Source organism: Stegostoma tigrinum, unplaced genomic scaffold, assembly GCF_030684315.1.
Source record: "Stegostoma tigrinum isolate sSteTig4 unplaced genomic scaffold, sSteTig4.hap1 scaffold_567, whole genome shotgun sequence".
Classification (NCBI taxonomy): Eukaryota; Metazoa; Chordata; class Chondrichthyes; order Orectolobiformes; family Stegostomatidae; genus Stegostoma; species Stegostoma tigrinum.
In genome coordinates, this window is record NW_026728502.1 from 14,879 (window position 1) to 39,654 (window position 24,776).

Sequence of the window (24,776 nt, forward strand, 5' to 3'; positions counted from 1 at the left end):
AACATAATCTCTGGACTCTCGTTACCTCAGTTTCAAAGGTTTCCCATTTTCCAGCTGCCCCTTTCCCTGCGAATATCCAGCCCCAATCAATTTTTGAAAGTTCTTGCCTAATACCATCAAAATTGGCCTTCCTCCAATTAAGAACCTGAAATTTTAGATCCTGTCTATCCTTTTCTGTCACTGTTTTGAAATCGACAGATCTCTGGCCCCTAAGTGCTCCCCAAACCAACACCAAACACCTTAGGTTTCAAGAATAGGTCAAGTTTTGTTCCTACTCCAGTACATACTTCCACAGACTGAAACCGAAACATTTTCTTGTCTGTTCTTAAAAAATCCCTCATTCCACTCTGTTAATGCTGGACCAGAGCAAACACGGTCATTTAAAAATTATGCCAAGCCAGGGAGGTGAAGGTTACTTTTGCGTCAATCCTGCTCTGAAAGTTGGCCAGTGGGCCAACTTACAGTAAATAAAAGAGGCTGCTGTTTTTCATCAACAGAACATCCCGCAAGACACAGAACAGCTGACTGACGACTTCACAGGCATGTCAAATCCCATTAATCTTCTGAACGGATTGTCAGGATGTCCGCGCTTTCGTCAGAAATAAACGAGAAGCAATTTCCGCGAAACCAGCGAGGGGTTTGACTGGGTAGAAGCTGAGGGACCGTTCCTGCTGTGGGGAGGGGGTGATTCTGACCATGGGTGGTGGGAGTTGCGGCGGATGTTGTCGGGGGGGTGTGGGTGGTAGTATGGGGACTTGTTTTCAAGGTAAGGAGGCATTGGTTTTGGATTGAGGTGAAGAGAATGAGCTTCACTGGGGAGTTTCGTGAACCTTTGGATGCTTCATTTCTGAATCTGTTTAAGGCTCAACTTTTGGTCTCAGATCAGAGGAGCAGGAAGGCTGACGTTTCAGGCCTAGGCCATTCTTCAGACCCTTTTTCCAATATGACTCCTATCTCTCTCAGGGACTGGAGGAGAGAGCAGGAAAACAGTGGAGTTAGGCACTGAATAGTGGAATAGAATCATAGAGGCACAGAGTCACACGGCAAGGAAACAGACCATTCGGTCCAACCAGCCCATGCCGATCATCATCCCAAACTAAACCAGTCCCCACCTGTCTGTGCCTTCCCCCTATCCCTCTAAATCTTTCCTGTTTATGTACTTATCCAAAAAATGCTGTACCTGTACGCACATCCACTACTTCCTCTGGAAGTTCATTCAACACACAAACAGTTGCCTCTCCTGCCTTTATAAAAATCTTTCTCCTCTCATCTTAAAAACATGACTCCCCTGTCTTGAAATCCCCCCACCCTAGGCAAAAGACAACTACCATTCACCTTATCTAGATCCCTCATGACTTTAAGGTCGCCCCTCAACCTCATTTGCGGCAGCGAGAAAAGTGCCAGCCTAACCAGCCTCTCCTTGTAACTCAAACCCACCATTCCCAGCAACATAATACAATGTGAGGCTGGATGAACACAGCAGGCCAAGCAGCATCTCAGGAGCACAAAAGCCCATCCAGCCTCACATTGTATTATCTTGGAATTCTCCAGCATCTGCAGTTCCCATTATCTCTGATTCCCAGCAACATCCTGGTAAATCTTTTCCGAACGGTCTCCAGCTTAATAATATCCTTCCCCAGCAGGGCGACCAGAAGTGAATTCACTGCTCTACAAGTGGCCTCACCAACGATCTGTACGACCGCAGTAAGACGTCCAAACTCTTAAATTCAAGGGTCTGAGCAATGAAGGCAAGCGTACTGAAACAGTTTCTTAACCACCCTGTCTGTATATGAGGCAAACTTCAAAGAATTATGTACCTGAATCTCTAGGTCTCTCTGTTCTACTATACTGCCCAAGGCCCTACTTTTTATTAATTAAGTCCTGTCTTTGTTTGCTTTGCCAAAATGTAAAACCTCACATTTACCCAAATGAACCGCCATTGGCCACCGCTGAATCCATTGACCCAATTGGTCAAGATCTCTTTGTAATCTCAGATAACCTTCTTCACCAAACCACCAATTTTGGTGTCATCTGCAAACGTACTAATCGTGCCTTCTAGGTTCTTGTCCAAATCGCTTACATAAATGACGAACAGCAGTGGGTGGATGGGCCAATCTCCCGTTTCTCCTGAGAATTGGGGTAGGCGTCTGCCAAGAGCCAGTTAGCAGCGTACCACCACCCGTTGGAAAGGTGGGACAATGGATGGAGGGTTGGGGCTGTTCGGTCAGGGAGACCCCGGTTGATTGGGAAGTTCCAACAGCCCATCTGTTGAGCGTGGATTCTCTGTCGTCCCCTTGAAAGCATTGCTCTCTCCATTATAGACCCTCGACATGGCGGCCATTATCACTGTGGCATTGCTGATGATGATTCCTTCTGTGTTGACGAGCGGTGAGTAATTACCTCTTGGAGGCCAGTGAGAGGTACGCCGTGCGTGGGTCTGTGACCGGGTTTGAGTGGGAATTCTCCTCCAAGCCGGAGTCTGGATCTTGGGAATCGGGGAGAGGGAGTTCTGAATGTTCAGTAGTACCTGTTTTGGCCTAAGCCCTCTCTAGCCAGAACGTGACCTTCCAACTCCTATACTGAACTGCACTGTCCAATGAAGGCAAGCGTACCAAATGCTTTCGGCCGCCTGGCATCGAGCTTCTTGAGTGTTGTTGGAACTGACACTGGCTTGGGAAGTGGGGGAGTATTGCCTCACCCTCCTGACTTGTGCCTCATTGATGGTGCGCAGGCTTTTGGTGGGGGTGGAAGGAGTCAAGAGGTGAGTGGGATTCCCAGATCTCTTGTGTGGCAGGTCGCGTTGCACTTCTGGCCAAAGGTAAACCCCCAGGATGTCGATAACGGGAATGGGATCAGGAATGTTTCTGCTATTGAATGTCGGAGGGGTGATGGTGGAATTTACTATTTTGTTTTAGAGGGAGATCATTGCCTGACACTTGTGTGTGGGCCTAAATGGTCATAGTCTGTACAGATTTAACCCTTCAACTATTTCACCCTGGCCCCTTTACAATGGGCCACATTTTGCATTAACTCTGCGCCTCCTTGCCCAAGTCTATCTTTTTTCCCTCGGTTATTCGCAGGATGTAAACCGAGCTTAAACAACTCCACAGAGGCTGGTTTCCCGTTCTAATTCACCTTTTATTTATTTGTGAAGAGTGCGTGGTCCCCGATCAGAGCTGATCCCTTGATTGAATAGAACCGCTGACACCCATTTATTTCTCCTTCTCAGAGACTTTGAATCCCTGTTTATTTGTCCTTATAATCACCTGTGCAATGACTAGGTAAGAAAAGACATCGCTGTGCAAGAACTCCAGTCAATATTTCCACTGTCAGAATAAATCACACAAGATAATAGGAACTGCCGATGCTAGAGTCCGAGATACAAGGCGAGCAGAGAACAGATCACACACCAGGCCAGTGCACTAGTGACAAGCAAGGCCCAATAGGGGGGAATGCTTATGTGGTAGGGGGAGTATTAAACCAAAATAGAGTTGGGAGGGTGGGAAATAAAGCACTCTAATGCCCCCCACCACCCCCATTGTGCCAACCTGTCCCTAAAGAGTGTTGATGATGGACACTGCGCGCTCTCTCTCCAAGGACACCTGGGAATGAACCTAACTGCGGAAGAAATTTTGTGGGGGGGGGGGGGTTGGTTGCAGTCGGCTGAATTGCACCCCCTCCCCCCACCTCCACTGTAGGCCCGCTACCTGGACCCGTTTGTTGCCATCTTGGCCGGGCCCGGGAGCAGATCCACGAGGAGATCCCACCCCCCACCCCGGCCCGCCCGCTGCGGCTGCCCAAAGGTCAGGAACGTGGAGCCGAAGTGCAACCGGAAACACGGGAGAACTGTCGGGGGCGGGGGGGGGGGGTGGGGGGAAGCGTGAACGCCCACAGCCAACGTGCATGTGGCCCACCGACGCTGTGGCACCGCGAAGCAGAGAGTCGGGCGAGGAGTCCATGTGTGCAGCACACCCCCCCCCCCCACCCCACCCCAGGTCCCCAAGGGAAAGAGGGAGGACACGGGCATAGAGAGCCCTCCGGTGGGAATCTCCTCCGTCTGAGCGTGGGGCGAAGGAGAAGAGATAGATGCTGAGCTGCAGCAGCTGCCCCATTCAAGGAATTAAGCACTGTTTGGCCTCACGCAACGACACATCACTCTTATGCCAGAGGGAGATCTCCTGTGGGGCGCAGGGACCTGAAAGAAGGGAGTCTCCTGTTTCCGTCTGTCAGCCAGGGCTCCCTAATTGGATCAGGTTAAACATTGTAACTGTGCCCACTTCCTCAGGAAGTTCATTCCACACACAAGCCACCCTTTGAATTTCACATTTGCCCTGCAAGTCTTTTAAAAGTCTCTCTCCTCTCACCTCAAAAACGCCTCGAATATGAAAAGTGCCTATTGCCTTGAAATCCCCCGTCCTGGGAAGGGACAGCCACCATTAGCCTCCTCTATACATATCATTCTTTTATAGACTTCTATCAGGTCGCCTCTCAACCTCCTATACTCCAGTGAAAAGAATCCCAGCCTATCCAGCTTTTTCTTTATAACTCAAAGCTTCCATTCCCAGCAATATCCTGGTGAATCTTTTCTGAACCCTAAGATAATAAAATGTGAGGCTGGATGAACACAGCAGGCCAAGCAGCATCTCAGGAGCACAAAAGCTGACGTTTCGGGCCTAGACCCTTCATCAGATAGGGGGATGGGGTGAGGGTTCTGGAATAAATAGGGAGAGAGGGGGAGGCGGACCGAAGATGGAGAGTAAAGAAGATAGGTGGAGAGAGTATAGGTGGGGAGGTAGGGAGGGGATAGGTCAGTCCAGGGAAGACGGACAGGTCAAGGAGGTGGGATGAGGTTAGTAGGTAGATGGGGGTGCGGCTTGGGGTGGGAGGAAGAGATGGGTGAGAGGAAGAACTGGTTAGGGAGGCAGAGACAGGTTGGACTGGTTTTGGGATGCAGTGGGTGGGGGGGAAGAGTTGGGCTGGTTGTGTGGTGCAGTGGGGGGAGGGGACGAACCCTCTCCAGTTTAACACTATCCTTCCTATAACAGGCAGACCAGAACTGGACACGGTATTCCAGAATAGGCCTCACCAACATCCTGTACACCTTTAATATGATGTCAGGTTCCCCTATTCTCAAAGGACTTAGCAATGAAGGCAAGCGTGCTCAATGACGTTTTAACCACCTATGACTCAAACTTTAAAGAATCATGTACCCGAACCCTTAGGTCTCTCTGTTCCAAAACATGACCCAAGGCCCTACTTTCAACGATATAAATCCTGCCCTTGATAACAAGGTATAGAGCTGGATGAACACAGCAGGTCAAGCAGCATCAGGGGAGCAGGAAGGCTGACATTTCGGGCCTAGACCCATCATCAGAAATGGAGTCGGGGGGGGGGGAGTTAAGGGGGTTCTGAAATAAATAGGGAGAGGGGGGAGGCGGATAGAAGATGGATAGAGGAGAAGATAGGTGGAGGGGAGACAGACGAGTTAAAGAGGCGGGGATGACCCAGTAGAAGTGAATGTAGGTGGGGAGCCAGGGAGGGGATAGGTTAGTTCAGAGAGGACGGACAGGTCAAGGGGGCGGGATGAGGTTAGTAGGTAGGAAATGGGGGTACAACTTGAGGTGGGAGGAGGGGATAGTTGAGAGGAAGGACAGGTTAGGGAGTCGGGGATAAGCTGGGCTGGTTTTGGGATGTGGTGGCAGGAGGGGAGCTTGTGAAAACCTACCTACTAATCTCATCCCACCCCCCTTGACCTGTCCGTCCTCCCTGGACTGACCTATCTCCTCCCTACCTGCCCACCTACACTCACCTTTACTGGCTCCATTCCCACCTCTTTGACCGGTCTGTCTCTTCTCACCTATATTCTCCTCTATCCATCTCCTATCCGCCTCCCCCTCTCTCGCTATTTATTTCAGAACCCACTTCCCCTCCCCCATTTCTGATGAAGGGTCTAGGTCTGAAACGTCAGGCTACTTGGTCTGCTGTGTTCATCCAGCTCTATACCTTGTTATCTCGGATTGTCCAGCATCTGCAGTTCCTATTATCTCAGTCCTCCCCTTGTTCCTTTTACCAAAACGCAACACCTTGCATTAATCCAGATTGAACTCCACCTGCCGCGTTTCATTAACCCCTTTGGCCAAGATCCCTTTATAATCTCAGAGCACCTTCTTTACCGAAATGCAACACCTCACATTTACCCAGACTGAACTCCGTCTGCCATGTGGGTTATAGGGTTAGTGTGGACTTGTTGGGCCGAAAGGTCTGTTTCCACACTGTCGGCGCTCTATGAAATTCTATGAAATGTTCCATTAACCTGTTTGACCACGATCCCTTTAGATTCTCAGGAAACCTTCTTCACTGTGAACCATTCCACCAATCCTTCTGCCGTTCCCTTCCAGGTGGGCTCTGGCAGTTTTCCGCAGATTTCCCCGAAAGGTCCGACGTGAATCACGTGAAGTTGCTCCCACTACGGGTTACCTCTCTGGATGCCCTGACACTCTGCATGCGCCTGGCCTCCACGGACCTGGACAGGGATGTCATCCTGTTCTCGTACGCCTCGCAGCTCACCTCAAATGAGCTGCACGTCTGGTTCGGGCAAGAAGGGAGATACGGCTTCTACATACGGGACAGCGTCGCCCACTTCAAGCTGCCGGCTCCAGATGACTTGCTGCGGCACCTCTGCTTCACTTGGGAGTCGGAGACGGGGGCCACCACGGCTTGGATGGATGGACAACCGTCGCAGACGAAGGTCGCGGCCCAGGGTCAGTCGGTGCACGAGCCAGCCATCGTCATGATAGGTCAGGACCAGGACAGTCTGGGAGACAGGTTTGAAGCCAAGCAGTCCTTTGTCGGTGTTCAAAGGGACGTCCACTTGTGGGACCGTGTTCTGACGGCCGACGAGATCAAATCCATTGCTCAGGGTGGCGCCAAGCTGGGCGGCAACATCATCAACTGGGATAGGGGGCATTTTGAGGCGGAAGGGGGCGTCCAATTCAAGCCTGTGCTCAGTTACTTTGATTTGGCTTTGATGCAACCATCCCGTTCTTGCGTGTAGTGCGTTGGATGTATATGCCTCTTGAAAAGCATTGGATATTAAAGTTGCATGATGGAACTTTCTTGCCTCAAGACTCCTTGTGTAACTTCTACTGCTGGCGTTTAGAACATTGACTGTCCATGCCAACGTGCCACTCTCTGACCGCGCCCTCCTGTTGGCAGCGGTGGTGCGTCTCCTCTGCTTTGCCCCCTTCCTCAGGCAAGTCCTGTTCGCTCCGACCAAGTGTACTCCCTCGCATTCCGTCAACCAACGAGGTGGGAGCCCTTCACTGTGACGGTACGGGTCACTTGTACGGCTGCTGGGCCACCATGAGGCCGGGGGAGGGGTCTACCAATCTGTCTTATTGCGTTTTTTTTCCCGTGTGAGATCCCAAGGATCTGCCCTATGATCCGATTTCAATCTGTTTTTTTTCTGGGCGTTCAGGCTGTGATCCAAAGCCCCATTTCTGAAGAAGGGTCCAGGCCTGAAATGTCAGCCTTCCTGCTCCTCTGATGCTGCTTGGCCTGCTGTGTTCGTCCAGCTCCACACCTTGTTACCTGCAATCTATCTAATTCCAACCACGCAATCCATGCAGTTGGCACCATGCCCAAACTTTTGCAGATCTTGGGTTTCAGCCACTGGAGTGCCAAGGGGGTTGTATCATTCTCACCCCCTCATCCCCAAATGCTCTTCAATAACCTTGGTTTGTGTTAAGTTTTCACCAGCACCTCTCCATGTCCATACCTGATACCTGCCGTCTAACTTTAACCTCTTACAGTTAATTCATCTCTCTTCATTTTAGACCTCCCAATCCCTGGAAACAGTCTCTTATGTTCAAAACTGTCCCTGCAGCACTTTAGATGTAGAGTCATAGTTGTCGAGTCACACAACATGGAAACAGAATCTGCTGACCATAATCCCAAACTAAACTCGTCCCTCCTTCCCACTGTTAGCCCATACACTCCAAACCTTTCCTATTCAGCTAAATGTCCTTTCAACATTGTAGCTCTACTTGTATGCATCACTTCCTCTGGAAGTTCATTCCACACATGAACTGCTCTCTCTATAAAAACAAAGGTACCTCATGTCCTTTTTAAATCTTACTTTTGTCACCTTAAAAAACATGCCTCTGGTCTTGAAATAGCCCAGCCAAGGTAAAAGGCACTTGCCATTCACCTTATCTACATCCCTCATGATTTTATTAACCTCCAAAAGGTCAGATCTCAATCTCCTACACTCCACTGTAAGAAGTCCCAGTTTATCCAGCCTCTCCTTTTAATTCAATCCCTGTATTCCCGACAACATCCTGGTAAATCGCTTCTGAGCCCTCTCCAGCTTAATAATATCTTTTCTGTAACAGGGAGACCAGAACTCGACACTGTACAGCAGAAGAGTCCTCACCAACATCCTGTAAAATCTCAACATGACGTCCCAACTCCAACACTCAAAGGTCTGAGCAATGAAGGCAAATGTACCACACACCTTTTTAAACACCCTGTCTTAAGTGTGAAACAGATTTCAAAGAATTATGTGCCTGAACCATTCAGCGTCTGTTTCTGTTCTCGAACACAGCCCAAAGCCCTACATTTAATTATATCAATCGTTTTACCAAAATACAATACCTCACATTTATCCAAATTAAACTCCATTTGCCATTCTTCAAAACCACTTCATAATGTCATATAAGTGAATGAATACGACCAGACAACTCCACCTACTGCCCAGTTGATTATTAAATCTACACTGTACCCTCCCTGCAAAACAAAATCCTAAAGAATTGTGGATGCTGGAAATTAGAAACAGAAACTGAAACTGCTGGAGAAAATCAGCAGGGTCTGTGGAGAGAGAGAGAAATGGAATTATTGTTTCAGAGCTGGTTGTATATGAGCTTCCAGGATCACCCCACCAACCTCTGGATCTAACACATCATCCTCCTCCACTTCCACCACCTGCAATCTGACCCTGCTACCAAGATACATTTCCCTCCCCACTCTCATCTGCCTTCCGGGAGGGAGGGGGTGGTCTCTCTTAGACTCCCTCGTCCACTCTACACTCCCCACTAGCCCCGCCACCTCCGGCACCTTTCCATGCAACCACAGGAAGTGTTACACCTGCCCCTACACCTCACCCCTCACCCCCATCCCAGGCCCCAAGAACAACTTCCATATTAAACAGACGTTCACTTGTACTTCCGCTAATGTGCTATATTGTGTCCGCTGTTCCCGATGTGGCCTCCTCTACGTCGGAGAGACCAAACGGAGGCTTGGAGACCGCTTCGTGGAACACCTTCGCTTAGTTTGTGACAAACGACTGCACCTCCCAGTCACGAACCATTTCAATTCTTCCTCTCCCAATCCTTGGACAACGTGTCCATCCTTGGCCTTCTCCAGTGCCACACAAAGGCTGGAAGAACAGCACTTCATATTTGGCCTTGGAACCCAGCAGCCCAATGGCCTCAATGTAGACATTACATGCTTTAAAATCTCCCAAACCCTGACTTCATCCCAAGACTAGCTCCTCTCATCCTCGCCTCCTTAACCTGTCCATCTTTCTCCCACCTATCCACTCCTCCCACCTCACCGACCAGGCCCCACCCCACTCCCTACCCACTCACCTCATCCCCACCTCCTTGACCTGTCTTTCTTCTCTGCCATCTAACCGCACCGCCGTCCTCACTGACCAACTCCCATCCAAACTCCTCACCTTTACTGGCTTCATCCCCACCTACTTCATCTGTCCGTCTTCTCTCCACCAATCTGCTCCTCTACCCACCTTTATCATCGCCTCACCCTCTCTTTATTTATTTCAGAGGTCCCTTCCTGTCCCCCATTTCTGAAGAAGGGTCCAGGCCCAGAACGTCAGCCTTCCTGCTCCTCTGATGCTTCCCAGCATGCTGTGTTCATCCAGCTCTGCACTGTGTTATTCCAGAGTCCAGCATCAGCGTATCCTCCTCTAGATTGTCCATCGTTATTGGTCTGTGGTCACATGTAGGGCCAGACTGAGCGGCCTAGAGAGAGGGAAACACCCACTGCAAGACAGGCAACACTAAACCAGCTGAGATTTGGAACCGAATGATGATTGCATTCCTGAGGCATTCGCAGAACAGCGGCTCAGTGGTCAGCATGGCGCAGGTTCGACTCCACCCTCAGGTGCCTGTCTGTGTGGAGTTTGCATGTTTTCCCAGTGTCTATGCGGATTGCCTCTGAGTGTTCAGGAATCCTCACACAGTCTAAAGATGTGCAGTTTAGGGTGCTAAATTGCCCAGAATGTCCAGTGATGTGTAGGTTGGGTGGCTTGGCCAGGCTAAATTGCCCCGTAGTGCCCAGGGATGTGCGGGCTGGGGTGGATTGGCCGTGCTAAATTGCCCTGTAGTGTGCAGGCCAGCTCGGGGTTACAGGGATAGTACAGATGGGATTCTCTTCACAGGGTCGATGCAGATTTGATGGGCCGAATGGTTTCTTTCTGTAACACAGTGATTCTGTGAATTCAAGTTCCACCAGCTGGAATTTCTAACCATATGCTGGTGTTGGGAATACTCTTAGGTTGAATCCTGCAAATCTCAAAACTTAAGAGATTCTCCATCTGCCTAAACAATGCGCCCTCTGAGTAGCGTCAGCATTTAAAACCCACTACAGTGATGCTGACCCTCCTCTCATCACTATTAAATGTTGTTTAAACAGAATCACGGGAGCGATAGATACCGCAGGCAAAGCGAAACCGTAAATCACATGTTTATTTAAAATATACATCATCCAGCTCAGTGGTCCATCAGAAACTGCACCCAAAAGTAAAGTACAGACTGACCAACTTTGGAGTGTTAGCACAGAAGGTGGAAGAGAAACAGTGTCAAATGCAGATCAACAGAGGTGTTGCATTTTGGTAAAGCAAACTACGGCAAGACTTATACAATTAAAAGTAGGGTAGTACTGTAGAACAGAGGGAATCAGGCACATCATTGTTTGAAATTTGCAACACATTTGGACAGGGTGGTTAAGAAGGCGTTTAGTGCACTTGCCTTCATTGCTCACTCCTTTGAGTACAGGAGTTGGGACGTCATGTTGAGTTTGTACAGGACATTGGTGAGGCCTCTTCTGGAATATTTTGTCCAGTTCTGGTCACTCTGTTATAGGAAGGATATTATTAAGCTGGAGAGGGCTCAGAAGGGATTTGCCAGGACCTTGAGGGTTTGAGGTATGGGGAGAGCCTGGGTAGGCTGGGACTTTTTACACTGGAGCATAAGAGGTTGAGAGGTGACCTTATAGAGGTTTATAAAATCATAAAGGTGAATGGCAGGTATCTTTTCCCAAAGGTGGGGGACTTAAAGACCAGGGGGCCATATTTTTAAGGTGAGAGGAAAGGGTCTGTTTCATGCTATTATGAGTTGGGCTGAGCGAAGAGCTAGAAAAGAAAGACTAAGAGATTCATACAGAGGATTTAACTTCAATGAATGCTCTAAAGGATGGTGCAAGCCTGTAGGGCCATGATTACATGATAATCACCAATAAATCCGACAGGGTGAGATTTCAGCAGATAACTCCTTAGACTGAGGGTGATGGAATCTGCTGAAATGTTTGAGGTGAGGAGTCAGAATGCATTTCAGGAAGAGCTGGCTTAAAACCTGTTGGAGAAAGGAATTGAAGAACACATTTAAATGTGAAATAGCTCCATCCTATCACCAAGTCCCCCTTTATTTACATGTGTTCAGTACATAGACTCTGAACTGCCAGCTGAGAGCCAGTCCCCAGAGCGAGGAGACTCTCCGACACTCCTGTCAGCCAGGGCTCCCTGATCGGACCAGGTTAACAGCCCCGATCATGGAACTCATATTCTGTAAGACCTACCTGGCTAACTTCATTCCCGTCACTGCAAAACGGATAAAGGTTCACCCTAAATCCTGTGTCTGAAGTCACAATAAACCCATTGTTCCTCAGGAAGGATATATCGGCCTTGGAAGGGACTGCGGTGCAGATGAACCAGAATGTTTGTTTTCTGACTCATTTCATGGGATGTATCATCCATTCCTAACTGTCAGAGGGCAGTGAGGAGCGAGCCATGTCGGCTGTGGGTCTGGAGTTGCATGGAGGCCAGACCTGGCAAAGATGGCAGATTTCCAAGTTGGGAGCTGATTGGTTGCCATCAAGCTGGATTTTTATTTTTTAGAGGCTTCCGATTTTTATTGAATTCAAATGTTCGTCGTCCATCACGGATGGAATTTGAACCCATGACCCCCTCAGAATATTAGCCTCAGATCACCAGCCCAGTGACATTTCCAACTAAGTCTCCTCCCAAGATCTCCTGAGCTTCCAATTAAACGGCTTGGAGAGAATTCAGAGAAGATTCACTTGAAGGTTCTAGGCCCGAAACGTCAGCTTTTGTGCTCCTGAGATGCTGCTTGTCCTGCTGAGTTCATCCAGCTTCACACTTTGTTATCTTAGATTCACTAGAATGTTGCTTTCTCTAAAATAAAATCATTCTTGGAATACAGGCCCAGCATTAATGGGGGCAGTCAAGAATGAAGCCTATTGACATTTCCCTGGAGTTATGTGCAGACCAGACCAGGTAAGGATGGTAATTTCCTTCCTGAACCAGACTGATTTTTCCAACAACTGATAATGGCCATCAGTAGACTCCAAATTTTTATTGGATTCCAATTCTTTCTTGTGGTGGGATTCAAATACCACACTCCGAACATTCCCAGGGAAATTGCTATAGTGATAAATACCACTTGGTCACCGTTGCCTGGAATCCAAGAGTTAAATCAGGGCAGATTACACACAATCTAAGCTTGGATCCTTAATTTAGAAAGTCCAGGGGTGGAGGAAATGGAAGTTTCCAAGTTAGTAAGAGGAAGGTGCGGAGAAGCCGCTTCCTGTACAGATTTAAGGGATTTACCAGGATGTTGCCAGAAATCAAGGGTTTGGCTTATAAGGAGAGACTGGATAGGCTGAGATTTTTCTCACTGGAGTATAGGGGGTTTGGGGGTGGCCTTATAGAGTTTTATAAAATCACAAGCTGTAAACATAAGGCAGGGATCGTCTCCCTAAGGTGAGGGATTTCAAAACTAGGGGACATATCTTGGGGGACAAAGATTTATAAAAGTCATGAGGCAAAATTTTTTTTTAGACAGAGAATGGTTCATGTGTGGTACGAACTTCACAGAGGTTAAGGTGAATGGGCAATGTATTTTTTTTAACCCAGGGGAGGGCAATCCAAAATAGGCCAGAGGGGAAAGATTTAGAAGGGGCCTGAGGGGCAATTTTTCACGGTGAGGGGTGGTGCGTGCATGAAATGAGCTGTCAGATCTGATGGTGTAGGCTGGTGCAATGACAACTTCTAACATACATCTGGATGGGTATATGAAAAGGAAGGGGTTTAGAGAGACTTGGGCCAAATGCTGGCAAATGCGGCTTGATGAATTCAGGATATCTGGTCAGCACGGATGAGTTGGGCCTAAGGGTCTGTTTCTGTGCTGTGCAGCTCTCTGAATCGAATTTAATTCAAATGTTTTCGAATTTGAAACTTTGTCTCCAAATGGATAGTCCAAATTTCTGAGCGACCACATCCGTCAACATTGCTGTCAGGGTGCAGATATCGAGATAGATCGCGTTCACTGTGTCAAAAGTGGCAGGTCAAGATGGCGACTTCTCAGAGGAGGGGCGGGCATTAGGGACGGGCTGATTAGCACCAGGGTCAGCAAATCAATGTTGAAAGGATACCAGAATGAAGGAAGGAAAAACACAGAGAAGGAGATGAAGAGGAAAGAAAAGGTGTCGGGGTGGGAGGGGAGGAAGATCGGCAGAAGACGGAGAGAAAGAACCTGCTGGAAATGAGAAGGGTTTGGCGCTGCCTCAGAACAAAGGCACCCACGACCAGGTACATCTGTGGGCACTGCCGGGAGAGGCGTACCAATTGCTCCATGGGTCTGAGTGAATGGGAGGGGGGCGTGGGGATTGGATTCTAATTTTGCAAGCCCAACGCAGCCTCTTCAGGGGCGACGTGAGCCCTGTATTCCTGCGAACGCCTGTGCGAGACCGGCCTTGGGATGGATTTGGGGGAATCGGGCAAGCAGGTGAGTTGGCCAGTTTGGCGACTCAGCGATGAACGCTTGGGCTGAATGTAATCCTCACGTTAAATTGTTGCAATATCATGAACCCCATTCATATTAAACACAACACAATCCCCCCATCATCGCTCCCTTGTGTCCCTGGCATTTCTCGCTCATCACCACCACTCCAAACCACTCCCTTCCAGTGCATTTATCACAAAATAAAGGTTTTTGCTATGGGTATCGCGCATCAAAACACACGGTGGGCCAGCTGGGTCGAAGGTGTGCCCATTTGTCGATGAGTGGCCGCTGTCCTAATGTCGAAGGAGACAGGCGAGAACAGGAAAAGAAGGAGGACTGAAAGGAATGGTCCTCAGGGAATTTCAAATCAGAATGTCGAGGAACTGCCCCTTCAAGGGTCACTTCTGCCCCCTTGTTGCCCAGTTACAAGCCGTCATCCTGTAAGAGAGAAGAGAGAGAAAGGTTGCGATGAGTGAGATTTGAAAAGCGTGTTAGGGGGAATGGCTAGTCCTTAGAAAGGGGCAGAGCTTTGGTGCGGCACCTTCTCAGAAAGGGTCTCAATCACGAATGGATATGGGTCCAAAATTGGCTTAGAGGTAGGAGACAGAGGGTGGAAGTGGAAGGCTACTGGTGTGACTGGAGCCCAGTGTGCAGTGGCGCACCAATGGGATCAGTGCTGTGTCCCTTATTGTTGGCTACATTCATAAATGATGGAGGTGAGAAGGTGCAGGAGATGGTAAGTGTGTGGCACGGTGGCTCCGCGGTTAGCACTGCTGCCTCGCAGTGCCAGGGACCCGGGTTCAATTCCACCCTTGGCCAACTGTCTGTGTGGAGTTTGCACATTCTCCCCGTGTCTGCGTGGGTTGCCTCTGGGTGCTCCGGTTTCCTCCCACAATCCAAAGATGTGCAGGTTTAGATGGATTGGTCGAAGGCAATGCGGGGTCACAGGGAGGGTTCTTCAGGGGGTCAGTGCAGGCTCAATAAGCGGAATGAGCTCTATCAGCACTGAGGTGGCTCTGTAAGTAAAGTTTGACAACGATTGTCTGAGTGAGGAGGAAGGTGTTAGGTTACAGGAAGATATAAACGGATTGGTCAGAGGGACAGATCAGTGGCCGATGGAGTTTCACCCTGAAAAGTGTGAGGTGATGCACAGTGGAAGAGGGAATAAGACAGTAGACTACCGAAAGAATGGCTGGACACTAGGAAGTTCAGAGGGAGGTTGGGGAGGTTGTCCACAGATCCCTGAAGGTGGCAGGGTGGTTAAGAAGGTGTACGGGACAATTACCTTTGTCAGTCTTGACGCAGAGTATAAGGGAGGGGAGGTCATGTTGGAGCTGTACAGGACTCTGGTGAGGTCCTAGATGGAACACAGTGTGCAGCTCTGGTCCCCAAACTATAGGAAGGACGTGGAGAGGCTACAGAGGAAATTCACCAGGATGTTGCCCTGGGATGGGGCATTCAGGTGATGAAGAGAGAGACTGGACAAGCTCAAGTTGCTTTCTTCGGAGCAAGGTAGGCTGAAGGAGGATGTGATAGAGATGTATAAGATCCTGAGGGGCATGGACAGTGTGGGTAGAAAGGACCTGTTCCCCTCAATGGAAGAGTTAGTTACAAGGAGGCGAAACGCAAAAGTGAAAGGCAGAAGGGGGTTTGAGGAGAGATTTTTCTCACCCAGAAGGTGGTGGTGGGGGGGTGGAAGTTCTGGAATAGACTACCTGGGAGGGTAATTGAGGTGGGAAACCTCACAAGCTTTAAGAAGCACTTGGGGGAACTTTTTAAAAATTCATTCATCGGATGAGGGCATCGCTGGCTAGGCTGCGTTTACTGCCTCGTGTCATTGGTAGGGTCAGGACATTCAAGGAGGAGTTAGAGGTGGCACTTGGGGCTTAAGGCTACGGTGGAGGGAAGGGATGTGGGGTCTGAGTCGGATGGCCAGGAATTGAATGGCTAGAGGAGGCTCAAAGGGCTGAACAGCCTACTCCTGCTCCGACTTCCTCTGTTTCCAGAAGAACGGCACCAGGAGTGTTACAGAAACGTCAGAATATTGAAGGCTACGGGCCGAGTGTGGGACAGTAGGGCCAGCGTAGGTAGCCGTGTGTTGGCGGCAGGGCAGACTCGATAGGCCAAAGGCCCTCACCTGTACCTTTCGATTCTGTGAATCTCTGATTCAGAAGCACTGTTCGACATTTGGGGAACCAAACGCCAAAGGGGAACTGTGGTGTTATTTCATAAGAAATGTACAGTGGGCTAGGAAGATAGCCGGTAAACTTCACAAGGGCTTTGAGGGGCTAGTAGACGAGGACATGATGGAAACTGCACCTGCCCCACTCCACAAAAGCAGAGATGACGTACAATTTTGATGAGAAATCAGGAGGGAACTCTTGTGGGAAATAAATCTATCGGGGCAATGAGGGGTAGAGACAGGAAGGAAGAACGACAATGATTTGCTGTGGAAGGAGTGCCAGCATGGCTAGTGGGGATAAATGGCCTCCGTCTGCCACTAGAACACCTTGGCGAAGAGAGACTGGGAGCTTAGTGCCAACGCTGGGTGGGGTGGGCAGCAGGAGAGGCAACATTGATTGTCAAACCATCAGCTCTTACGTCTTTCCTGCCTTTCTTCCGGCAATCCCCGCAGAAAACTCCGATGCACCCATTGACCACCTGCAAGCCGCAGAAGATCAGCTCAATGGTGCTGGCCGCCAGGAGAATGGAGAAGAGGGAGACATTCCACATGACGATGTTTGGAGGATTCTGGCAGATCTCCCACAGCGTTTGGTTCGTCAGGTAACTGCGCCGAGGAGAGAGAGAGAGACAGCCCAATCGAATCCATTAGCAACGGGCGGAAGAGTGAACCGTGATTCTCCGACATTCACCCCCTCCCTCTTTAAATACTCAGCTCCCTCCCAACCACTCACTCATAATTACAACAGGGCAAGTACCAGTGCAGTCATGGGAATGTCACAAGGCAGGTAATCTGGAGGGTAGGATCAGGGTCAGGGTTAGGGTCAGGGCGAGGGTTAGGGTCAGGGTTTGGTTTAAGGTTAGGGTCAGGGTGAGGGTCATGATTAGGTCAGGGTCAAGATCAGGGTCAGGGTTAGGGTCTGGGTCAGGGTCAGGATTAGGTCAGAATCAAGATCAGGGTTAGAGTCGGGGTTTGGATCAGGGTTAGGGTCAGAATCGGGGCTAGGGTTAGAGTTAAAGTGAGGGTTAAGGATCGGGTTGGGGGTAAGGACGGGGATAGGGACAGGGTCAGGGTTCAGGTCAGCATTCGGGTCAGAATCTGGGTCAGCGCAGACAGCACCAATGTCAAAGTAACGCCTGTGGGCAGGGTGGACTGCCTACCTGCTGTTGGAGTTCAGGAAGGGGTACTCCCAGTTGCCAGCGCCAACGTCACACAATGGGCCATTAGCCAAAGCTGTCGAAGACACGGTGAGACAGTACAACGCACCCAAGGTGCCAAAAAGTGAGCAGAAGACAGACCGCAGCATCTAAAAAGAGAAAGCCAACGGGGAGGGTCAACCTTGTTTCCTAAGAGTGCTGGCTTTGGCATGTTCTAGAGGAGGTTTACAAGAGGGATCCCCGGGGATGAGGAGCTTCTCGTGTCGGGAGAAGTGGAGGGCTCCGGGTCTGTACGCAATGGAGCTTTGAAGGATTGGGGAGCGAATCTGTTTGAGATTTACAGAATACTGGGAGGCCTGGGTAGAGTGGACATGGAAAAGATGGTTTGACCAGTCAGAGGGACTAGGATCGAAGGGAACAGCTTCGGACTGAAGGGAAAAGCCTTTAGAACTGAGATGAGGAGGAATTTCTTCAGCCAGAGGGTGGTGATTCTGTGGAACTCATTGTCAGAGAGTGCTGTGGAGGCCAAGTCATTGAGTGTCTTTAAGACAGAGATGGATAGGTTCCTGATTATTGAGGAGGCCAAAGGTTACGGGGAGAAGGTGGGGTAATGGAGTTAAAAAACGTATCAGCCACGATTGAATGGTGGAGCTGACTCGATGGACTGAATGGCCTAATTCTGTTCCTATAACTTATGGTCTAAGTGGCAGATAGGTTAGAGGGCATCAGTCTACTGCTGTATCCCTTGTCAACCGTTTAGTGGAGTTGGCTGGGAATTGAAACAGAAACAGAAGTTGCTGGGAAAGCTCAGCAGATCTGGCAGCACCTGTGAAGAGAAATCAGAGTTAACGTTTCAGGTCTGGTGACCCTTCCTCCGATCTTCTGGCATTCGATGTTCTTGTATCGATCAGGATGGGTGTGAGCAAATAACTTCTGCTAACGCCTCTCTGTTTTCAGTATGACCCACTATTATACCGATGACCCACTGTTATATCAATGAACCACTATTATTCCAAGGGCCCAGCATTATATCAATTGCCCAAAGCTCTCAAGCAGGCCCCAATGGAGTGAAGTGCTGTTGGAGCTGCTGTCTGTGAAACAAGACATTAGATTGGACCCTTCTCAGAAGATGCCTCGGCCCTTAATTGGAAGAGGACCAGGACTAACTCTCCAAATCTCTCCCAGGGATCTGCATTCCATCCCTTCGAATTAATATCACGAAGGCCGGTTATTAGCTCACTATCGCGTTCATCGGTGCGCACAGGTCAGCTGGCACATGAACCCTGCACCCCCCGCAAAGCCCTTCAGGTGCCCGCTGGTTTCAGGAGGTGCAACGTAAATGCTAGACTTCCTAGCCAGCTTTGTAAGAGGTCGCTCAGACAATGGAGAGGCAATCCCCGTGAGGCCTCGCAAGCGAGGGTGGGATCCCGCGGTTTCTTTCAGCATCTTACCCGGCATCTGTTGCCACAGCAACCAGCACCGCAGCACCCTTTGCCCCCAGCCCGTACGGCAGAGCATGCAGGACACAGGATCTGTGGGACAGAAAGATTTCCAAAAATTAATCGCAGCGAAATTACGAGCAAGGAACAAACCCTTTTCCTGGTGGAGGGCCTCGGCCCGAAACGTCAGTTTTTGTGCTCCTAAGATGCTGCCTGGCCTACTGTGTTCATCCAGCTCCGCACTTTGTTATCTCGGATTCTCCAGCATCTGCAGTTCCCATTATCTCCGCTGGCATGGAGAGACTCGGATCAGGAGTAAAATGTTGCAGAACCTACAGGAAGGATATTATTAAATTCAAAAGTGTGCGGAAAAGATTTTACAAGGATGTTCCCGAGAATGGACGGCTTGAGTTAGAAGGTGAGGCTGGATAGCCTGGGACCTTTTTTTTCCCTGGATTGTGGGAAGTCGAGAGTTGACCTTATATAGAGATTTATAAAATTATTAGGGGCATGGATAGGGTTAATAGTAGACAGCAAGACCTGCAGATGCTGGAGTCAGAGATAACACAGTGTGGAGCCGGAGGAACACGGCAGACCAGGCAGCATCAGAGAAGCAGGAAAGTCACCATTTCAGGTCAGGACCTTTCTTCAGAAAAATGTCTTATCCATTCGCTTGGGGATTTCAAGACTAGGGGCATGTTTTAAACATGTGTTTTTAAACTTGAAAGGGCTCAGGAAAGATTTACAAGGATGTTGGCAGGGTTGGAGGGTTTCAGCTGTACGGGGAGGCTGAAAAGGCAGGGGGTATTTTCCCTGGACCCTCAGAGGCTGAGGGATGACTTTATAGAGGTTTGTAAAATCATGATGGATATTGATAAGGTGAATAGCAGCGTAGCGGAGTCCAAAACTAGAGGGCATAAGTTTAGCAGTGAGCGGGAAAGATTTAAAAGGGACCCAAGGGGCAACTTTTTCACACAGGGGGTGGTGCGTGTATGGAATGAGCTGCCAGGGGAAGTGCTGGAGTCTGGTACAATTACAATTTTTCAATGATATCCAGATACGTATATGAATAGGAAAGGTTGAGAGCGATATGGGCCAAATGGCAAATTGGACTGGCTGAGTTTGGGAAACTTGGTCAGCATGGACGAGTTGGGCTGAAGGGCCTGTTTCCATGCTGTACAACTCTATGGCCCAGGCCCCAAACTGTAAACTTGAGCAAAGGCTGCAAGTGAATCTTTTGTTGCCGAGGCTGAGTGTGTACCCGGAGGCAGAATTTGGGTTTCAAATAATCAAAAAATGAACCATATCTTGATTAATGTACACAAGGTCACCTGACCCTGTGAATTAAGCATTAAAAATAAGACAAAGTGCTGTGGATGATGGAGATATCCGAAACAGACAAAAGCAAAAATTACTGGAGAAACTAGAACTCAAAATGCTAACTCTGTTTGTGTTTTTCTCTCAACAGATGCTGCCAGACCTGTTGAGTTTCTCAGCAGTTTCTGTTCTTGTTTGAAATTTCCAGTGTCCGCACAGCTCGTCACTTTTTTCTTCATTTGTTGCAAAGACCCTGTACCTTTCATAAGAAAGTACCAGCGAAATTTACGAATGGCATGATCAGGACTCAGCTGTCTCGCCCACCTGAAAGTGCATCTCCTTGTTGGGTCTTGTCGGTTGATGGCATCCCACTGCATCCTATGCAGACATGATCTATTTGCGCAGAGGGCAACGGACTCTTTAAATAAATTCGATTCCTCCACAGGCTCGGGAGAGAATTGTCACTATAATTTCCTCTACCATCTGCCTCAGCTATTTGCCGACTGAAGAGCCATAGAGTCACACAGCACAGAAACAGGCCCTTCGACCCAACTCATCCATGCTGACCAGGTTTCCCAATCTGAACTAGTCCCATTTGGTCCATACCCCCTTTTCTATCCATGAAGCTGTCGAAATGTCTTTTAAATATTCTAACTGTACCAGCTTCCATCACTTCCTCTGGCAGTTCATTCCCCACATGCACCACCAGAAGTAAACGTTGCCCCTCAGGTCCCTTTTGAATCTTTCCATTCTCACCTTAAACCCCTTGAACTCCCTTACCCTGTGGGAAAAGACCTTGGCTATTCACCTTATCTACGCCTCGCCTTATTTTATAATCCTACATAAGGCAACCCCTCAGCCTCCCACGCAAAAAGGTCCCAGCCTATCCAGCTTCCTGGTGCTGTATGACTCTACGACTCTAAGGAAAGTACCCTGCTAGGTTCGTGCATCGCGTCAGGAAGCGGCTGACGACTGAGCATCAGGGCACCAGTACACAAGAGGGCACATTCAGATAGTAGCCCCCAGCACTTCCTTCCTGCTGTTGAATCGAGATTAAAATGGCCTGCTCATGCCCATCCAAATGCCTATACGATTTCTGGTAATGGGCACTGTATTCGCAGACAAAAGCTCGCAAGCTGTCCCCATCAGAGTCCTAGCACCCCCCACCCCCCGCCTCCGTATTCTGGGAGTCAACTCAGGGTGGGGTGAGAAGGAGAGGTGGCTACAGGCCCTAGCCTATGGGTCCCACCACGAGAGCAGCCCGATTAAAAAACGAGGCGAGCGGTGGTACAAAATATCCAGCCTAATGGCAATGTTTTCACTAGAGCGTATGAGGTTGGTGGGGGGGGCGGTGGTGTGCAGCCTGACAAGATTATATAAGATTATGTGGGACATGGATGAGGCGGATAGCTGAAGTCTCTTAGCCCAGGATGGAAACATCAAAATACTAGGGGGGATGGTAGGAACTGTCGATGCTGGAGAATCTGATGTAACAAGGTGTGGAGCTGGCCAAGCAGCATTAGAGGAGCAGGAAAGCTGACGTTTCGGGCCTAGACCCTTCTTCATCTGACAGAAAACGTCAACTTTCCTGCTCCTCTGCTGCTGCTCGGCCTGCTGTGTTCATCCAGCTCTACACCGTGTTATATCAAATAGTAGGGGAGGGGGGTAGTGTAGTTTTAAGTTGCGAGGGGGATGTCTTTACAGAAGGCGACCAGAGGATTTTGATAAGGATGTTGCCGGGGTTGGAGGTTCTGAGCTACAGGGAGAGGCTGAATGGGCTGCGGCTATTTTCGTGGGAACGTAGGAGGCTGCCGGATGGACCTTATAGAGGTTTATAGAATCATGAGGGGCATGGATAAGAATAGCCAAGGTCTTTTCACAAGGGCGAGGCATTCTAAAGCTGGAGGGGCATAGGTTTAAGGTGGGAGGAGAAAGATTTAAAAGGGACCTGAGGGACAACTTTTTCACGCAGAGGGTGGTTCATGTGCGGAATGAGCTGCCAGAAGACATCACAAGTACAGGTACAGTTGGAACATTTGAAACACATTTGGATACATGCATCAATAGAAAAGGTTTGGAGGGATATGGGCCACACAGAGGCAAGTGGGACTAGTTTAGTTTGGGAAACTTGGTCAGCAGGGAAGCGTTGGCCTGAAGGGTCTGTTTCTGTGCTGCCTGGCTCTGTGACTGAAGAGGAGTCATATCTGATCTGAAACATAAACTCCATCTCTCTCTCTCTCCACGCATGCTGCCAGTCCTTGGTTTAGCTACTTCATCATTTTCCTATTTCAGATCTCCAGTCCCTGCAGTACTGTTTTTTTTTGTCTTCTTCCCTGTGGGGCCGTCGTTTCCTGCACCCAATTACAACACGGGCACTAGCTTCAGGAAGTGAGGGTGGGGATGGAGGATCACGGGGAGAACAGCGTTAAGAAACACATCATCCTCGATCAAGGGCAGAACAGATGGACCAAGCGGCGTGACTCTACTCTCTTATCTGACGGTCTAAGGTGGCAGAGTGGACTCGCAGCACCTTCCATGGCCGATCGGCGAGGCGGATACCCTGCATCCCAACAGCTGCTGGCAAGTGAGGCGGATGCAGGAAGACATGGCGAAGGGTCAGTGGGGATGGATGGGGGGTTGGGGGTGCCTGGGTGAGGTAGACCATCTAGGGTGGCATGGCAGCTCAGTGGTTAGCACTGCTACCTCACGGCGTCAGAGACCCTGGACCTATCCCGGCCTGGAGAAGACCATCTGTGTGGCATTTGAACGATCTCTGTGTGGGTTTCCTCCCGTAGTCCACAGACGTGCAGGTCAGGTCAGTTGGCCTTGAGGAAATGCAGAGTCACAGGGATAGGGTAGAGGGATGGGTCTGGGTGGGATGCAGGTCGATGTGGACTCAATGGGCCGAACAGTCTGCTTCAACACTGCGTAGGGATTCTATGATCTAGAAATCGATGGACGGCGCACTTACCAAAAGCCCACCTCCGACAATTCCTCCCATCAGCCAGACCTGCAGTGTGATGTGATCAGTCCATTCTCTCTCTGCATTGGGGAACATGAGGAGGATATTGGCTATGATGCATATAAAGGCCAAGGGCAAGAGGACCAAGCCAACGCAGCGGGCACATTTCCCAGTACACATCGTCGCACGGTGCGCTCTAACTGAAGCCTCCTGCTCACCAGGCTCGGAGACTACCTCTCCTTCCCTCTTAATGGGTGGACTCTGACCGAATTGTGGGAACTGGTACAATCTGGTACTGTACTGTCACCACTGTTTACAGACCGATAAGGGAGACCATCACCTGATTGTACAATCAGAACGAACAAGATAACTGTTGGACTTAGAAAGAATTTTTTTGGGGGGGTGGGTGTGTGGAGAAATACCACTGAGGTAAGTACCAAGCAGTGACTGGGATGTGACTGAAACAATCAATTATCATTTGCACTATGGTAAGGGACAAACATTAATGTAATAAAATAATAAAAGATTTTCTCATATCGATGCGCAAATACACAATACAACCATCCAGGGACAAAGTATCTCGGCATCACATCCACTCCCTTCACTGCCAACGCTCAGGGGCAGCAGCGTGCACTGTTTAAAAGATGCGCTGTAGAAATTTTCTAGGGCAGTGCCTTCCAAATCCACATCAACTTCCACCCTAGAAAGACAAGAGCAGCTGATACATGGGAATAGCACCTCATAGAACATCGAACATTACAGCACAGCAGAGGCCCTTCGGCCCTCGATGTTGTGCCGACCTGTCATACCAATCTGAAGCCCATCGAACCTACACTATTCCAAGTACGTCCATATGCTTATCCGACTTAAATGTACTTAAAGTTGGCGAATCTATTCCAGTTGCAGGCAAAGCGTTCCATTCCCTTACTCCTCTCTGAGTAAAGAAACTACCTCTGACATCTGTCCTATATCGTTCACCCCCTCAATTTAAAGCTATGCCCCCTCGTGCTCACCGTCACCATCCTGGGAAAAAGGCTCTCCCTATCCACCCTATCTAACCCTCTGATTATCTTATATGTCCCAATTAAGTCACCTCTCAACCTTCTTCCCTCTAACGAAAACAGCCTCAAGTCCCTCAGCCTTTCCTCGTAAGACCTTCCCTCCATACCAGACAAGGCGCTCACACCCCCCCACCTTCTCAAGGGGGCAGTTGGGGACGGGCACAACATGTTGCGCCCAGCCCGTGGTACTCATATTCTACAAGATGAATAAATTTAAAAACGAAATCATGACAACAGCCTGGAAAACCTAAGTATCCTTACATTACATAACCATAGGACCACAGGTCATAAGATATAGAAGCAGAATTAGGCCATTCAAACATCACTAATATGTTTCTCAAACCCCTTCTCCCCCAGCTCTGTCTTTCTCAAAGACACTCAATGAGTCCACAGCCCTCTGTGGCAATGAGTTCCATAGTTTCACCACCCTAAAGGACAAAAGAGTAAACTGCTCACTGTCAGGGAAGGACGCTTATCTTTTGCTGCATATTGTGATTGCAAGGTAAAGTCATCATTACAGAGAGATGACGGGTGGTGTTTTAACCCGACAGTCACCATG

At 49.3% G+C, this 24,776-nt stretch overlaps 2 protein-coding genes across 2 annotated transcripts; one reads left to right on the forward strand and one right to left on the reverse strand.

Annotated features, from left to right (window-relative positions):
- Window positions 1–531: 531 nt before the first annotated feature.
- On the forward strand, window positions 532–7,328 carry LOC125448662 (C-reactive protein-like). The gene is made up of 4 exons (XM_048524090.2): window positions 532–647; window positions 2,322–2,388; window positions 6,399–7,050; window positions 7,160–7,328. Exons 2-4 carry the CDS (start codon window positions 2,331–2,333, stop codon window positions 7,326–7,328), a joined length of 879 nt encoding a protein of 292 aa, XP_048380047.2. The 5' UTR covers window positions 532–647; window positions 2,322–2,330.
- Window positions 7,329–10,748: 3,420 nt separating this feature from the next.
- tm4sf5 (transmembrane 4 L six family member 5) lies at window positions 10,749–23,424 on the reverse strand. The gene is made up of 5 exons (XM_048524037.2): window positions 23,166–23,424; window positions 18,890–18,970; window positions 17,442–17,587; window positions 16,701–16,887; window positions 10,749–14,537 (listed from the first exon to the last, which is right to left on the reverse strand). Exons 1-5 carry the CDS (start codon window positions 23,334–23,336, stop codon window positions 14,523–14,525), a joined length of 600 nt encoding a protein of 199 aa, XP_048379994.1. The 5' UTR covers window positions 23,337–23,424; the 3' UTR covers window positions 10,749–14,522.
- Window positions 23,425–24,776: the final 1,352 nt, after the last annotated feature.